Source organism: Aquarana catesbeiana, linkage group LG07 (genome assembly GCF_042186555.1).
Source record: "Aquarana catesbeiana isolate 2022-GZ linkage group LG07, ASM4218655v1, whole genome shotgun sequence".
In the NCBI taxonomy this organism is placed as follows: domain Eukaryota; kingdom Metazoa; phylum Chordata; class Amphibia; order Anura; family Ranidae; genus Aquarana; species Aquarana catesbeiana.
In genome coordinates, this window is record NC_133330.1 from 165,297,453 (window position 1) to 165,316,723 (window position 19,271).

A 19,271-nucleotide genomic window follows, 5' to 3' on the forward strand; every position below is an offset into this window, starting at 1 on the left:
TACCCATGTCTTGATATTATGTCTGATATGTTGTACTCTTGCGTGGGTTAACGGTTATGCTTTTTTTTTCACAATAAATATTATTGTACCAGAATGAGATGAAGTTAGAAGCTGGCTACTTTGCACAGCTGCACCAGGGTCTAAGTGCACTGGTTTTAGTAAATCTACCCCGTGATGTCATATGAGATGACTGTTACATGATGGATGCTCAATAACAGTAGAGAATCACAGTAGATACTAAGCCCCAACACAAAGCAATTACATATAATCTTTCTCAGGGCAAGATAAATTCATCTACAAGAAAACATATTAACAATTGAAACAAACATAATTCTATAGAATACCATATGATGGTATTATGAAGAGAACCACTTACTTAAACTGTGTGCATCAGTTTGTTGCAGTTTCACCTAGTCAATAAAAAAAATATAGAGGTCTGGGAGTCAGCGTTCATCCACTTAGGTAGACCACACAAGGATCGCTATAAAACATCTCCGCTCCACCTAGAATAGACATGGCTAGAATGAAAAAAAACTTTGGATATAAAGTGCTGGCAGCGCAAACAATGATATATAATGGATCCTACGTACAAGATCATATAGGAGGCTGCAAAACTCTAAGGGATACCAAGGCAGAGGCTTCAGGAGGCTTAAACTCAAAAAAAGCATGTGCTAAAAAAACCTCAAAATGTGCTAAAAAGAAAAACTATATAGATAGAGCAGGGTTTATTTACCACTGCAAAGTGGATATAAACATACTCATTCAACAAATCAATCAAGCCAATGTGCCTGCCCCTTTGATGGAGTAGAATAGACCAGAGGCTTTAAAAACTGTAAAGTGCTCAGGTATAGCAAGTACTAAAAGTCAGTACAAATAATGCAAGAATCAAGCAAGCCATTGCAATATGCCTCACACTACACTGGAGTGGCGTGATCCAAATATCCCAAAGTGCAAGTGAGGATTTAATATTTGCCAGCAATTTACATATGCAAGGAGGTGCTTATTCTAGTTAAGATTATAGCCCTCCAAAATGGCGGCTAGAGCATGTAAGTTTACACAGTTGCATTAATTATTATCCCCCATTATGTCATTGAACATTAGCACCGGTTTATTATCATCTTAGCAGCTATATGCCTACAATGATCTCCCCTTTTTAACTGGAAAGTGGTCTAGTCTACTACCCAAGTAGTTTGCACAGTACTGTACATACAGTGGGGACAGAAAGTATTCAAATCCCCTTAAATTTTTCACTCTTTGTTATATTGCAGCCATTTGCTAAAATCATTTAAGTTCATTTTTTTCCTAATTAATGTACACACAGCACCCCATATTGACAGAAAAACACAGAATTGTTGACACTTATGCAGATTTATTAAAGAAAAACTGAAATATCACATGGTCCTAAGTATTCAGACCCTTTGCTCAGTATTTAGTAGAAGCACCCTTTTGATCTAATACAGCCATGAGTCTTTTTGGGAAAGATGCAACAAGTTTTTCACACATGGATTTGGGGATCCTCTGCCATTCCTCCTTGCAGATCCTCTCCAGTTCTGTCAGGTTGGATGGTAAACGTTGGTGGACATCGATTTTTAGATCTCTCCAGAGATGCTCAATTGGGTTTAAGTCAGGGCTCTGGCTGGGCCATTCAAGAACAGTCACTGAGTTGTTGTGAAGCCACTCCTTTGTTATTTTAGCTGTGTGCTTTAGGGTCATTGTCTTGTTGGAAGGTAAACCTTCAGCCTAGTCTGAGGTCCTGAGCACTCTGGAGAAGGTTTTCGTCCAGGATATCCCTGTACTTGGCCACATTCATCTTTCCCTCGATTGCAACCAGTCGTCCTGTCCCTGCAGCTAAAAACACCCCCACAGCATGATGCTGCTACCATCATGCTTCACTGTTGGGACTGTATTGGACAGGTGATGAGCAGTGCCTGGTTTTCTCCACACATACCGCTTAGAATTAAGGCCAAAAAGTTCTATCTTGGTCTCATCAGACCAGAGAATCTTATTTCTCCCCATCTTGGAGTCCTTCAGGTGTTTTTTTTAGCAAACTCCATGCGGGCTTTCATGTGTCTTGCACTGTGGAGAGGCTTCCGTCAAGCCACTCTGCCATAAAGCCCCAACTGGTAGAGGGCTGAAGTGATGGTTGACTTTCTACAACTTTCTCCCATCTCCCGACTGCATCTGTGTAGCTCAGTCACAGTGATCTTTGGGTTCTTCTTTACCTCTTTCACCAAGGCTCTTCTCCCCCAATAGCTCAGTTTGGCCGGACGGCCAGCTCTAGGAAGGGTTCTGGTAGTCCCAAACGTCTTCCATTTAAGGATTATGGAGGCCACTGTGCTCTTAGGAACCTTAAGTGCAGCAGAAATTTTTTTTGTAACCTTGGCCAGATCTGTGCCTTGCCACGATTCTGTCTCTGAGCTCTTCAGGCAGTTCCTTTGAACTCATTCTCATTTGCTCTGACATGCACTGTGAGCTGTAAGGTTTTATATAGATAGGTGTGTGGCTTTCCTAATCAAGTCCAATCAGTATAATCAAACACAGCTGGACTCAAATGAAGGTGTAGAACCATCTCAAGGATGATCAGAAGAAATAGATAGCACCTGAGTTAAATATGAATGTCACAGCAAAGGGTCTGAATACTTAGGACCATGTGATATTTCAGTTTTTCTTTTTTAATAAATCTGCAAAAATGTCAATATGGGGTGCTGTGTGTACATTAATGAGTAAAAAAATGAACTTAGGGGCGTGTCCGGATGTAGACCAAGCAGGACGTGTGTTGCAGAGCTCCGCCGATCCTGACTTGAATCCGCTACCATCCTGCAAAGCGACTCAGCTGGTGAGCCTCCATCCTCTCCCTAACTGGCCCTGGACACCTCCTGCACCCACCCAGGCAAGAATTGTGAAGCCCGGCCGGCCGATCGGGTCTTAACAGGCCGCGACCGGCTCCACACACTGCTGACCCGCCGCCATCTTGAGGCCTACGGAGCCTCCGACATCAGCGGGCTTGAGTGCCGCGCTCCGCGGACCGAGCGGTGACCGTTCCCTGCCCATCTGTGGAGACACTCATCCCGGAAGGTAGATTACCTGACTTGGGGTTCGGGGGACCGCCTGTAGATCCATTCGGACGGGACTCGGGCGCCCGCGGCCGCCGCCATCTTGCGGCCTAACAAATCAGGCGCATCCTCCACACAGCGCTGTGCCCCAGCTTTCATATACTGCCTCACCTGAGTCACCATCCTGACAGTAGCGGTGAGGTACTGAAGGCCTAGTATAGACTGCCTATACACAGCACATCATCCATCCTGCTCTCTGGGACCTGGTGTATGCTGGCTGACTCTACAAGATATTCCTGCCTTATCGAGCTATACTGCGGATGGGCCCTCCCAGGACCCGACACACACAATCCGGGAAAAGAAACTCCCATACCTCCCCAGCGGTGGCCACCTTGTCGAAGCGACAGACGGGTGCTGTAATGGAGGCGGGCGCGCAAACGTCTGCAGCGTCAGGGGCAGCTGCGACCCCATCGGGGGCAGAGATTCTGGCGGCTATTACAGCATGTAAAGAAACCTTGACGGCCAAAATAGATTTCCTGACAGTCGATGTCGGTCTCATCCGTCAAGATATGGATAAGTTCAGATCCCGCATAGCCGAAGTAGAAGACAGGGTCTCCACGGTGGAGGATGCGGTCCGATCGGATTCCAGGGAGGTGAGAGCCCTGCAGCTTCAGGTGAAGGCGCTGCAAGAACGGGCCATAGACACCGAAAACCGCCTCAGACGAAATAACATTCGCATACTTGGTTTACCTGAGAGAGCTGAGGGCCTTAAACCAGCGGAATTCACTGAACAGTTACTATCCACCCTGTTCAATTTAGGTCCTATGCCGTCCACATTTGTGGTGGAAAGAGCCCACAGAGTCCCACCACTTCCTCCAAGACCTGGGGCCCCTCCGCGTCCTTTCCTGCTACGATTGCTAAATTACCGCGATCGGGACCGCATCCTGGCGGCGGCTCGAGCCATGCCTGAAATAAAATTTGAGAACGCCAGATTATCTTTCTTCCCAGATTTCTCTCAAGAGGTGCAGCAGTGGCGCAAGTCTTTCATGGATGTGAGGCGTCGACTTAGAGAAAAGGGAATACGGTTCGGCCTTCTTTGCCCTAGCAGACTGCGGGTCACGGATGGTGACAACACTCGCTTTTTCGACACTCCAGAGGCTGCTGCGACATGGCTGGATACCCGCTAGTGTTGTATTGCCAACCAAATCAAATACGGACATACAGCATGCTGTAGCCAGCTGAGTACCTCATCATTATATACTGTCTTACATTCTGTCACAAGATGACTTATAATAATACTCACTGGTTGCCCATGGGCACTCCTATGCTGTTACACCTTGTCATCTTCCCATCCTCCATCGAACACTCCTCTGCGGACTGGAACAAAGGAACATTCATCCTGCCTGAGGAGCTCTGGCGGCTGTCACACAGTTATTTTTTCTGCTTTTGATCCCTGAACAGAGATCCATCCTATTTTTTCACCCCGACCCCCCCCCCCCCCCTTTTTTTTTTTTTTTTTCCTTCACTCAAGATCCAGTAAGGACTTCTACCAGTTACGGCAGTCCATTACCCCTCCCCCCCAATCTCCCCCCCTTTTTTTTTTTTTTTCTTTCCCTCATTAACCTTTTCAGACACAATACTACACCAGGAGTTCGCACACTGGTAGTGACCTAAGATATAGGGTCCAAAGACTAAATATAGATTACTGGTTTTGTTGATTATTTTTTGGGGTAAAAACTATTCCCGCTCCCTTCATTCGTTTTGTGAGGAGGGCGGGAACTAGTAGGATAAGCACTATGTGCTTGGGATGGTTTCTGTTTGAATTTTTGTTATGCTTGATGGTTATATTATTAAAGTGCTTACAATCGTATGTCATGATCGAGATTGTGCTGCTCATTGTTGGTCTCTCGAACCGCTCTCCCCGCTCCCAGATCCTCCAGCTGAACATTGAACTTGATGGCTGATCAAAAAACAAGCTCCTTTACTGTTCTCTCTTGGAACGTTAGAGGCCTAAATTCCAAATTTAAAAGAGCCCTCTTATTTCAATACTTAAAGTCCAACTCTCCCCAACTTATACTTCTCCAGGAGACGCATCTTATGGGCAGCAAAATCTTAACATTAAAAAAGCCGTGGATTCAGAGGGCGCTCCATGCCACATATTCTACTTACGCAAGGGGAGTGTCAGTTCTGATACACAAGAACTTCCCATGTGTAATTGAAGAGATGTGCACAGACCCTCAGGGTAGATTTGTTTTGGTAATATTTACCTTGTGGTCCCAAAGGTACATTGTGGTAAATATGTATATCCCACCACCATTCTCTCCAAAAATTCTATACACTGTTTTGGAAAAGATCACCCCCTTTTGTCCTGGAAAGATCTTGATCATGGGGGATTTTAATGCTATCTTGTCACCGGAGCTTGACAGACCCACTCCCCCAAAAAATTACTGCGCAGAACTCCCCACCTGGGCTCAAGCAATAGGCTTAGACGAAGTATGGAGATGGAAACACCCTTCTACCAGATCCTACTCCTGCTTCTCAGCCTCCCACAAAACTGCCTCGCGGATAGATCTGGCATTCGCCAATCTGCCCCTTCTGGCAGATGTGCTAGAAGCGGAGTACTTACCTAGTGGGTTGTCGGATCATAGCCCCCTGAAGGTGTCCTTTTGTGCTCCCGCAGCGCAGCGCAGCGCTGTGGAGGCTGGGTGCGGAATGGATCTCCCATACGGATATCGTAGATGAGATGCCGGGGCTGCTGAGCGAGTACTGGGAGTGGAACACGGGATTCTCTCCTCCAGATGTCGCCTGGGATGCCTTCAAGGCGTACACTAGGGGGCAATATATTTCCTCCATCGCAGCTATCAGAAAGAAACAGACATCAGAGACTCAGTCCTTACAACAGTTGGTACTAGACCATACAAACACATACAATTCAGACCCCACCACAGACAATTTTGACCTTCTGGCAGCAGCCCAGAGGGAACTAAACCTACACCTGGCAGAAATCACAAGGTTGGGAGTATATAAAAATAAGCAACGATTCTTTGAACAGGGAGACAGAAATGGCCGACTTCTAGCCATGATGGCCCAGCATGACCAACCACTTACACTCATTTCTACAATAATCGCTCCGGGAGGCGAGACGGTAACAACTCCCTCAGACATACTAAAAGAATTTAATAACTTTTACAAAACCCTTTATGCCTCCGGTCTGCCGGCCGATTTTCGGCCCGAGGAGCTGGGAGATCTGCTAGATCCTATGGCTGTCGGACGCGGAACGTGAGACGTTGGTGCAACCCTTTACTGCTTTAGAGGTACTAAACGCTATCCAATCCTTCCCCTCCGGAAAGGCACCGGGCCCGGATGGGCTACCAATAGATTTTTACAAAACGCACGGGGAGATGCTGGCACCGCAATTAGCATCACTCTATACGAAATGCCTTGCGGAGGGGAACCTACCTGATTCTATGTATCACGCCCACCTGATCCTAATATATAAGCCACAGAAAGATCCTACCTCCTGTGCATCATACAGACCCATTGCGCTACTAAATAGTGACTTCAAAATCCTGACAAAACTTCTTGCTATTAGGTTGTATCCCATGCTGCCCTCAGTGGTGGACCCAGACCAGACAGGGTTCATGCCCCGCAGAGCCACAGACGTCAACCTCCGTAGACTCTTTACAAATATCCATGCCCAACACATCAATGGGGGATCTCGAACGATTGCCTCATTAGATGTTGAAAAGGCTTTCGACACTGTCGAATGGCCCTTCTTATGGGAGACTTTGCGTAGGATGGGGCTCCCTTTGCTTTTTATTAAATGGCTTCAGGTGATATACAAACGTCCTACCTCCTCGGTGCGATTGGCAGATAGATTATCGGATCCCTTCAGCCTTTCCAGAGGAACAAGGCAGGGCTGCCCTCTCTCTCCGGCACTCTTTGCCCTTGCCATTGAGCCGGTGGCGGAGGCGCTGCGCACTACCCCACACATCAGGGGCCTGCGCGTCGGTCTGCTGGAGGAGAGGGTGGCCCTGTATGCCGACGACATGCTGCTTTTTCTCGGTGACGCGGGTCTATCGCTGCAGGGAGCACTGACAATACTGAACACCTTTGCTAGGGTCACTGGGCTAAGAGTGAATTGGTCCAAATCCTTACTGTTTCCAATAGACCAAGCTGCAAGAATAGGTTCCCCTCCGGATGTCCCCCTACAGTGGGTGGACACCTTCAAATACCTGGGTGTTATTGTTTCCCCCAGAGACACAGAGTTCATCCATCTTAACCTAGACCCACTGGTGCAAGACATAAAGATTAAACATAAGGCATGGGGGAGACTGCCGTTGTCACTGTGGGGCCGAGTTAACCTTCTCAAAATGAAGGTTATCCCAAAGCTCACTTACCTTTTTAGGCACTCCCCGCAATGGATTCCCAAATCTTTCTTTAAAAAGCTCAATCAGATCTTCTCCTCCTTCCTTTGGGGCCCCTCATCGCCAAGGTATAAACTGAGTACCTTGATGAGACCGACAACACAGAGGGGTATGGCATTCCCAGACTGCCATAAGTATTACCTTGCCACACAGTTGGTAACAGTGACATGGTGGTTGGATCCAGACAAATCTAATTCAGCTACGGCTCTATAGGCGGCGGTTATGGGGTCATTGGAAGCACTTAAATTACTGGTCTACAGAGGACCTAAGGCCCCATATTCCTTGACCCCCTCCATGCATACCACTTTACGTGCATGGAGGACAGGACTGGCGATAGAAAAATACGGGCACAATGAAGTCTCACCCAACGCTCCAATTTGGCTAAACCCGAATATTCCCCACTTTTATAAAATGCTTAACCCATATGCTTGGACCAAATACGGTGTCAAACTAATATCTCAGATAATTTCAAACAACACGCTGATCCCTCTGTCCCAACTTTCACAGATGTATAATATACCAAATTATTACATATTCCGTTACCTGCAACTTTCTCATGCTTTTACCGCACAATACCCGCGGTCCTCCTGCGTGGTTGTCCAGTCTGGGTTGGAAAAGACACTCCACACTAGATGCGCCGAAAAACCAACCTCTCATCTTTATGAACACCTGATATTTGTGTCTCTCCAACCCATGGACAAACTGTGGTCCCGCTGGCAAAGGGACATACCAACACTGGACAACGATGACTGGGATGATGTGTGGGATTTCCCCTTCAGCTCCCTGGTTTCATTAAGAGACAGACTAGTGCAATTTAAAATAGTGCATAGAGCATACTTTACACCATATAGACTTCATAAAATGAAACCTGAACACTCGGCGGAGTGCTGGAGGTGTCACACCTCACCGGGAGACTTTACACATATTTTTTGGACCTGCCCTATCGTTCGGCGGTATTGGACTGAGGTGCTAGATATGATTAATCTGGTGGCCTCGGTCACGACGCCGGCGACGATGGAGGTGTGTCTTCTGGGCCTGGTGGGGACATTGGTGCCAACAGTGGCAAAAAGAACCTTAATTGGGCTGCTGCTCTTTTATGCCCGGAAAAACATTGCTATGCACTGGAAAAAACCTACGGTACCTTCCTTAGCCCAATGGAAGCGTCTCGTTAATGAGAGTCTTCCATTATACAAAGACACATATATAAATAGAGGATGTCCCCAGAAATTTGACAAAATTTGGCGTGCCTGGCTTGCTGAACCAACTACGGTTTGAAGGCTGAAGATAAAGAATAATGAATAAGGTAAACATATAATCATATCAAAAAACATATCCAATTGTGCCTAGGAAGGAGAGTGGAGGATACTATACATAACTAAGATATAACAAACTTTAAAAAAGGGGAAAGAGACACCAATAATCCTAGTTGCCTTGCAGCACTCCGACTAAAAACGTACATGAAGCCATAAATGACTTGAAACTTATTCAGCATACAAACAACTGTTAAGCACTGATGTTAATTTTTATGTAAGATTTGTTATCTTTATTTTTCTATGTTTGTTTGTCCAAAAATACAAAAAAAAAAAAAAAAAAAAAAAATGAACTTAAATGATTTTATCAAATGGCTACAATATAACAAAGAGTGAAAAATTTAAGGGGGTCTGAATACTTTCCGTCCCCACTGTATTATCATATGCCTGTTTATAATTTGGTATTCGCTCCCTCCTCTTCAAAATCAATAGTTCAATGATAATGTTAAAATAGGTTTTAAAAAATCATTGTGTTCTTTGGAAAACAGAGTAATCTACAGTGGCCATTTACAAAACTGTTACTAGTAATATAAGGTTACTTCTCATTCTTACTTCCTTTCTAGCCCTCACAAGTTTAATTCTTAATATTTTCTAAGTTTTTAGAATTCCTTAAAATAAAACCTCCTGTTGGTTGAATCCTACACTGTTGGTTTATCTTTGCATTCCATTACTGGGTGGAGGCTGAAAGAGTTTCCTTTGGCATTTCATTAGTAATTTAGGGTTCCGCAGCTGCATTGGCTGCCGTTTCCACATTCTCTTAACCCAGATGAATTGTATTTCATTCAACTGGACACCATTTTCTCCTTATTTCCTGGAGCAACCTTTTTGATCAGTCCTCTGAGTTTTGCATTTTATGTTTTCAGCCAAATGTGTACAGCAATGATGAATGCTTATATAAGGTTGGTGTTTTTCATTAAATGTTAGAAATCAGATGAGTAATACTTTTTTTTATTTGTTCAATAGACTTTCCTGTATACAGACATTTGTTGCTTTTCTTATCTTCTCTTGTCTGCATGGCAGCTTTATGGCTGGGGAATGCAAATGTTTAGAAGAGTTTATGGCACAGAACTCCCTTACTTCTGCCATAATTAGTGCTACTGCCTGTTCTCAGTGACTAGTATTAAGCATTCCTGTGAGAAACTTGGAGGTGATCACTGCTGGCTGCTCATTTAGAAAACGTTACTTATCCTGTTAACTTTCCTGGTTCAAAAAATATTGTTGATCAGGATGTATCCAATCTCTTTTTGACTGATCATTTCTGTGCATGGACACTTTCGGTTTGTTTGTTTATACAGTGCATCCAGAAAGTATTCACAGCGCCTCACTTTTTCCACATTTTGTTATGTTACAACCTTATTCCAAAATGGATTATATTTATTATTTTCCTCCATGATTCTACAAACGCCCCATAGTGATAACGTGAAAGAAGTTTGTTTGAACTCTGCAAATGTATTAAAAATAAAAATGAAAAAAGATCACATGTACATAAGTACTCACAGCCTTTGCCATGACACTCAAAACTGAGCTCATGTACATCCTGTTATCACTGATCATCCTTGAGGTGTTTCTACAACTTTATTGGAGTTCACCTGTGGTAAATTCAGTTACAAGCCGTTACTGGCTCGTAAAGCATCTGATCAAACCGATTCTGGCTTGATCAAATGCTTTGGAGGCCAGATCTCCCCATAAAGATGACCTGTCACAGGCCATTCTATCACAAGGGATGTTGTTTATCCCTTCTAAAAGCAATTGATTTAAAAAAAATAAATGTACAGTATAAAAAATTAAAGTGCCTCTGCTCCCCTGTGTTCTTACGTAAATGTGAACATCCATGTAGGTCCAGCATGCATATGTAAACTATGATTGCACCATACGTGTGGGGTATCATAAACGACTGTGAAAGCAATCATTCTCGCACCACGCCTCCCTGTTTTAACCATTTTACATTTTTCCTCCAGAGATTTTGCTTTCAGTAAATCTATATTGTTTGGGGATTCTAAGTAATTTTCTATTTTAAAAATGCAAATTTTTACATGTATGTGAGAAATGTCAGAATTGACCTGATTTTGAAGTGGTAAAACTTAAATATAGTTATTGAAATCAGCTATCAAAGAAGGCTCTATTTTGCTGGGTAAAAAAACAAATACTATATACAGTATATCACAAAAGTAAGTAGTAAGTACACCCCTCACATTTTTTGTAAATAGTTTTATTATTCATGTGACAACACTGTAGAAATTACACTTTGCTACAATGTAAAGTAGTGAGTGTACAGCTTGTATAACAGTGCACATTTTCTGTCACCTCAAAATAACAACACACAGCCATTGATGTCTAAATCGCTGGCAAAAAAAAGTGAAAATGTCCAAATTGGGCCCAAAGTGTCAATATTTTGTGTGGCCACCATTATTTTCCACCACTGCCTAACCCTCTTGGGCATAGAGTTCACCAGAGCTTCACAGGTTGCCACTGGAGTCCTCTTCCACTCCTCCATGACAACATCACAGAGCTGGTGGATGTTGGAGACCTTGCATTCCTCCACCTTCCATTTGAGGATGTCCCACAGATGCTCAATAGAGTTTAGGTCTGGAGACATGCTTAGCCAGTCCATCACCTTTATCCTCAGCTTCTTTAGCAAGGCAGTGGTCATCTTGGAGTTGTGTTTGGGGTCGTTATCATGTTGAATACTGCCCTGCGGCCCAGTCTCCGAAGGGAGGGGATCATGCTTTGCTTCAGTATGTCACAGTACATGTTGGCATTCATGGTTCCCTCAATGAACTGTAGATCCCCAGTGTCGGCAGCACTAATGCAGCCCCAGTTCAATGACACTCCCACCACCATGCTTGACTTGTAGGCAAGACACACTTGTCTTTGTACTCCTCACCTGGTTGCTGCCACCCACACTTGACACCATGTGAATCAAATAAGTTTATCTTGGTTCTAGTAATCCATGTCATTAGTCTGCTTGTCTTCAACAACCTGTTTGTGGGCTTTCTTGTGCATCACCTTTTAGAATAGGCTTCCTTGTGGGACAGCAGCCATGCAGACCAATTTGATGCAGTGTGCAGCGTATGATCTGAGCACTGACAGGCTGACCTCCCACCCCTTCAACCTCTGCAGCAATGCTGGCATACGTCTATTTCTCAAAAACAATCTTTGGATATGACAATGAGCATGTGCACTCAACTTCTTTGGTTGACCATGGCGAGGCCTGTTCTGAGTGACACCTGTCCTGTTAAACTGCTGTATGGTCTTGGCCATCATGCTGCAGCTCAGTTTCAGGGTCTTCTCAATCTTCTTATTGCCTAGGCTATCTTTATGTAGAGCAACAATTCTTTTTTTCAGCTCCTCAGTGAGTTCTTTGCCATGAGGTGCCATGTTGAACTTACAGTGACCAGTATGAGAGAGTGAGAGCGATAACACCAAATTTAACACAACTGCTCCCCATTCACACCTGAGACCCTGTAACACTAATGAATCACATGACACCAGGGAAGGAAAATGGCTAATTGGGGCCAATTTGGACATTTTCACTTAGGGGTGTACTCACTTTTGTTGCCAGCGGTTTAGACATGAATGGCTGTGTGTTGAGTTATTTTGAGGGGACAGCAAATCTACACTGTTATACAAATTTACGCTGTTTTACATTGTAGCAAAGTGTCATTGCTTCAGTGTTTGTCACATGAAAAGATATAATAAAATATTTACAAAAATGTGAGGGGTGTACTCACTTACGTGAGATGCTGTATATGGCATGTATTTCAACAGATAGAAGAAAACAAAATGTTATTGATTAACATGACTGGTCTGTGTTAGCAGCATGTTGTACTTCTTTGTGAAGGCAGTGTCATTTTTACATCTAATGCTCATTTAACAGAGTCAAAGATTTGTTATTTCTTGAAACGCAACAGTAAATGTTCAGAAACATTACTCACTTTATACATGCAGTTATTTAATGGGCTTGTTTATTACTTGGTTTTGTTAGTGCACATTACCAAAGTAGGAGATATGTTCTGTAGTGTCATCATGTTTCCAGCTGCAGGTGTAAAAACAAATGTCATGAACTGCTTTATTTATGATCATTTTAATGCTTTGGCAGATGTTTTTTAATGGAGAATGTGCTCTACTCAAAATAAAAACTATTTTTTGCTGCCTTATGTTGCATTTACTAGATTTATTTAATTAGTTTAGTATTTGCATGATATCAGTTAACTTGATTTTGTATTTCTTATAGAAAATGTGATTAATGGTCAAGAATATGAAGTGATGATGCAAATCGACTGTGAAGTAATGGACACCAAAATTTTACATGTTAAATCTGCATCCATTCCTCCATTCCTTCGAGAACAGAGAGAGAACCAAACCAAGTCATTTTACAGCTCTGCCTCATCAAGCTCAGAACAAACCCATGTCCTTAGCACCATCAGTGAATCTCCTCTTTGATTGCTGAAAAGTCCATGTACTCAGTATTTTTTTTTATCTATGTTGGCAATAATTTGTTATAACATTGTTTGTTGAGGCCTTATTCAAGCCATGGTGCAGAAACGTCAGTTTTTCTGCACGCATTCTGCAAGGGCACCAAAAAAAAAAAAAAAAAAAATTGTTCTCTTTGTGCCTTGTTCACACCACAGCACTGCTATCACATGCTTTTTTTTTTTTTTTTTCCTCTGCACAGGAATCTGCAACGTACATGCAGTTATCTGCACAGGAAAAAAACTGACATGACCTCAACATTGGTGTGAACAGGACACATGAAAACTGATGTCAATGTGCATAAAAACTCACTGAAACACGCATGAAAACTGATGTATACTCCCTGTTTCTGCAAGTGCAATCTGCATGGTTTTCCCATCAATTTTCATGCACGCATGGTGTAAATGAGCCCTTAACCATTTAGCTAATCTCAAACTCAGTTAAGGTCATTCATTTTGCTTACAATGTGAAACCTCTTTTGTCAGAGGGTAGTTTTTCATAAGAAATGTATATTTATCACTGATCTGCTTTGCAGTTTTTCTAATATAAACTTTTAAATGGGTCACAACCACTTTAACAAGATTAATGTATTTTTATTCTATTTGAAACTGAATCCTGATTTTTAAAAAATAACAAGGATATATAGATTCAATTAAGTAGTTCTTTGTCTTTGTTTTCCTTAACGTGTAATTAACCACTTCGCGCCAGCCGTTATATGACGTCCTTGACTTTGTGTGGGTATGTCTGAATGATGCCTGCAGCTACAGGCATCATTCAGATATCGGCATCATCTTATTGACCCCATATCTCACTGTAAAGAGGACCGATCATGCCATATTCCTATTACAAGGGATGTTTAAAGCGCTGCTTAAACTGTCGGGGCTATATAAATCCTGTATAATAATAATAATTCCTTGTAATAGGAATAAAAGTGATCAATTTTTTTTTTTTTTTAAAGTGTCAAAAAAATAAATAAATAAACCTCATTCTCTGTGGTGGCAATGGAACAGGAATAACCCTCTCTAGCTCTATTCAAAATGAAAAAAAGTTTGGGCTTGAGTTCTACTTTTAATATGTTTTTATGTGCAATTTTTATTTATAGAGGTTTAGTACAGTTCATTCAGATATTCAGTACTAGCTAATTATGCGTGTTGAGCTTTCTAAAAAAAAAAAAATTTGTGCTTCATTTCTAAAATATCAAGGTTTTAAGGGTGATTATAATGTTTTTGGACCATTTTAAGTCTTTTTTTTTTTTTTTAAAGTTTGTATACATTTAAACAAATGTTTTATCCCTGTTTTAAAATGTACATATACCTACCTTGTTTTACAAATAAACATTAAAGTGGAACTTCATCCAACTTCACCTCCTCCTCCCCCCTCCTCTCCAATATTTGGGCTTTTGGTAGGTATCATCTACAACTTCCAGTGAGCGATCTGAGTAGAACTTCCACCCCCTACTTCCCCCTGCAGCTTTGGGATATGTCCAAGGTGACTGCAGCATCAATCACTAGGTGCAACATGGCTCGCACATGTGCAGTGGGCAGCCGCCTGTGAAGCCTCAAGGAGTCAGTTGGCTGCCCACAGTTAGGATGCTGGCGCCTGCACCCGAAGACCGGTAAAGAGCTGGATCCTGGGACAGGTAAGTGTGTGTTATTTTTAAAAGCCAGCAGCTACAGTGTTTGTAGCTGTTCACTTTTTTGTTTACAAGGTGGAAATCCTCTTTAAATACATGACAGAGTTTACCCAGATCTCTCTGGGTTAGCTTAAGGGACAGATTACAGAAGTTGCCTGCCAGGAGGCGCTATTTTGTTTGTCTGAAATGTCAAACTGAGCATCTGAAATAAAATTATGCGTTGTAAGTCATTTTCGCCATTTGTAAATGTCAATTTAGGATGCTTTTCACAGCAGTTTTATGAACAAGTGAAAAATATAAAAAGCAACCTAATCTCAACTTACTGACTGATTAGAACACTATGTTCATATGCAATATTTACCATGTATCAATAGTATCATTGTCACTGATAGCTGTATAAATGTCAATGGTCCCAAAAATGTGTCAAAAGTGTCCGAGCTGTCCGCAATAATGTCGCAGTCCTGATAAAAATCGCAGATCACCGCCATTACTAGTAAAAAAATATATATATATATATAATAAAAATGCCATAAATCTTTCCCATAGTTTGTAGACGCTATAACTTTTGCGCAAACCAATATAGACTTATTGCGATTTTTATTACCAAAAAATATGTAGAAGAATACATACCGGCCTAAACTGAGGAAAAAATGTGCTTTTTTTAAAAAATTAAGGATATTTATTATAGCAAAAAATACTCAATTTTTATTTATTTTTTTTTCAAAATTGTCGCATTTTTTTGTTTATAGCGCAAAAAATAAAAACCACAGAGGTGATCAAATACCACCAAAGGAAAGCTCTATTTGTGGGGAAAAAAGGATGTCAATTTTGTTTGGGTACAGCATTGCACGACCGCGCAATTGTCATTTAAAGCGACGCAGTGCCTTATCGCAAAAATGGCCTGGTCAGGCGAATCTTCCGTGGCAGAAGTGGTTAATGCTGTCTGTGTCTTTGCTGTGGAGATTGACCTAGTCGTCTCGGTGACCATTGTCAAAACCAAAGAGAAAATATATACAAAACCACTTTAAATGTCCTTTAAGCAGTTAGGTGATTTACTACAAATTAGTAATATTGTACAGCCAATATAAAAACTGATGTACATGGCATGTGTGTTTTTTTTTTTTTTTTTTTTTTTTTTTTTTTTTTTTTGTGCCATTGTGAGACCAGGTCTTGAAATATAGAAAACTGGGTAGCTGAGATCCTGTGGCCATGTTTAACCTAGCTTTTAAATACAGTAAAACCTTGGTTTGCGAGCATCTTTCGTTCTAGAAGCATGCTTGTAATCCAAAGCACTTGTATATCAAAGCATTTTTTTTACAGGGTATAAAAGAGAAGAGAGGCACCTCTAAGTGTAGCAATAAGTTGCTAAATGTTGTACCTTCATTAAATGTAGCCATGTTGCTACACTTAGAGGCTCCTCTCTTCTTTTTTATACTCCAGTTGTGACATGACGTTACTCTTATATCAAGACATCGCTTGTATATCAAGGCAAAATGTATTAAAACATTTTGCTTGTCTTGCAAAACGCTCTCAAACCAAGGTTTAACTGTATCTAATTGTAAGCTGTTTTTGTGGATCACATGGTTAGAGGGTATTTAGGTGACTTTTTGAGCTTCCACTGATCGTTGATGTTTGAAGAATGAGCCAACTGTGTGAACATTTGCCTTTTTCTCTGCTTAGTTTTCAGTTTGAACTTTTACATCACACTGTACTTCTATTAAAAAAACAGCAGGAATTCTTTATAGAGTAGAAAATGCAACTAGGCTTTACATTAAGTACTTAAAATGTGTATATTGTGCTAAAGCAAATTATACGTTATAGGCATGGTGCATCGCCCCCTATTTTTCTGTTTTTATCACGTTATAGTCCTAAACCAGTGAAAATGTATAAAATCCACTATTCAATAAATTCAGTAATAAAACTAAAGTATATCTAAAGCTAAACTTTATTTTTTCAGTTTCGATAGAGTAGAGAAGTGTAAAAGTTTTTTGTTTTTGTTTTGTCATCTTGGTCTCGTTATGGAGATTTATCGTTACTTCCAGTCTGGCAGGCTCAACAGGGATTGAGAGGTTGTGAGCATGGGTAATCCATTCCTAGATGTCACAGGAGCAAGCATCCAAGTTGGAAGATTTCACCTCTTTTCCTGTTCTGATGGCATTTCAAAATGTTGGATTTACCCTCACTTTCGTTCCCAGCAACAATGGTGTTCACGACAATTCAGAATCTCGCAAATGGGGATACAGACAGCAATAAAAATCTAACACTGGTTCTAAAGCTGGTCATAGATGACTCGGAATTTTGGCAGTTCAGCAGAAACCAGCTAAATTTTGATTAGTCTTTGGGCAGGCTGGTTGTACTGAAGTTGATCTATCGTACTGCAGTACAGCCAGCCTTGTCAGGGTTTTTTTTTTTGTTCGATCACTCCTGGCAGTTATAGCCACCAGCAGTGATCATTGTATTCTGACAGCTGGAAAACCTCTCACTGTCAGTATACAATAGTGCAGCAGGTATGATTCCTCCATCATTGACTGTGCTGATTTGGGAATCAAGCTAATTTTGAGAAAATTGCATAATGTATGGCCTTCCTTACTCATCACCACTCTATCCAAATAAAAAAAGGTGGGGGGGTTGTGTTTTGGCCATTTACTACCCAGCATACGTGTAAAAGACACCTGATGTCTCACCCAAGAGGACCTGTTACAAAGAGTTTATATCATGTAGGGGATTTGTACCACCTACATACGAAACCATAGCATATCACCACACATGCCAGAGTGAGAGCAATAACTCTAGGGCCAAGATTCACAGCTAGCTCTAAAATAATGACCTACAGGGGCTTGTGTTGCTAATGGAACATACAAGGTAACAAAGTCCATCATTTTGCAGGCATGTGAATTTTTTAAGGTTAAAGGATTAATTCACCTTTAAAAAACGCTCTGCACTTCCCTGTGGTGCCCCCTCAGCACAAGAACAGCAAAGCTCCTTCACAAACCTCTACACAGCAGTGCATTTGTCACCTTTTACACCTCTCCATGATGCCCCCCCCCCTCTCCCCCTCAGCATGGGAACACCAGGCTAGACAAGCTTGTGTGTTTGCTTATCTTCACAGCAATTAAAAAGTCATTCATTGTGAATGAGTAGAGACAAAAAAAAATCTCCATAGATACGAGACAAAAAATCTCCATAGATATATATGGATATAGAGTTTTAATGAAGAAATATATAAGAAAAGAGAAATAGAGGCTACCTAATCTTGGGGGAAAACAAAACTTTATAGCAACATGTGTTATAAGAAAAAAAAAACATACAAATCCCATGCGTTAACGTGTATACGTCTGCGATATATCATCTAAACAAAATGTGCAGCGTTATGGGTAAGACTACCCAAATAGATTCCCTTTTCAATCAGTAAGTGGAAGAAATAACACACACAACATATACAGTAAACAATTTCCCAATAATCCTCCAAAAGCGATTAGTGAAAAAAAAGAAAATTAAAATCCAGATTTTGGTAACGCTGATATGAAAGGCACTTCTCAGACCCCTTATAATGTGGAGAGGTGTGTGCACATATCCTTGTGGTATGTGGTGTGTTGAAGAGGGATTTTTTTTCTGGTTAAATCAGCATTCCCAAACACTGGATTTTAATTTTCTTTTTTTTTCACTAAGCACTTTTGGAGGTCTTTGGGAAATGGTTTACTGTATATGTTGTGTGGGTGTGTGTGCGTTTTTTTTTTCACATACTAATTAAGAGTTGAAAAGGGAATCATTTTGGGTGGTCTCACCCATAACACTGCACAATTTACAGTGGGGACAGAAAGTATTCAGACCCCCTTAAATTTTTCACTCTTTGTTATATTACAGCCATTTGCTAAAATCATGTAAGTTCATTTTTTTCCTCATTAATGTACACACAACACCCCATATTGACAGAAAAACACAGAATTGTTGACATTTTTGCAGATTTATTAAAAAAGAAAAACTGAAATATCACATGGTCCTAAGTATTCAGACCCTTTCCTGTGACACTCATATATTTAACTCAGGTGCTGTCCATTTCTTCTGATCATCCTTGAGATGGTTCTACACCTTCATTTGAGTCCAACTGTGTTTGATTATACTGATTGGACTTGATTAGGAAAGCCACACACCTGTCTATATAAGACCTTACAGCTCACAGTGCATGTCAGAGCAAATGAGAATCATGAAGTCAAAGGAACTGCCTGAAGAGCTCAGAGACAGAATTATGGCAAGGCACAGATCTGACCAAAGTTACAAAAACACTTCTGCTGCACTTAAGGTTCCTAAGAGCACAGTGGCCTCCATAATCCTTAAATGGAAGGCGTTTGGGACGCCCAGAACCCTTCCTAGAGCT

General features: G+C 41.5%; 1 protein-coding gene across 2 annotated transcripts in view; it reads left to right on the forward strand.

The window, feature by feature from the left end:
* Window positions 1–16,833, forward strand: part of ATF6 (activating transcription factor 6) — a 202,756-nt gene extending 185,923 nt beyond the window's left edge. Inside the window, exons 16-17 of one of the 2 annotated variants that reach the window (XR_012235302.1) lie at window positions 13,025–16,107; window positions 16,437–16,833. Coding sequence is in view for 1 of the 2 variants with exons in the window: in XM_073592844.1 (XP_073448945.1) it covers window positions 13,025–13,233 (209 nt within the window). In the remaining variant the exon portion in view is untranslated. Of the gene's footprint in view, window positions 1–13,024 lie in introns of both variants that reach the window. The other variant, XM_073592844.1, reaches the window with a different exon arrangement.
* The last annotated feature ends 2,438 nt before the right edge of the window (window positions 16,834–19,271 follow it).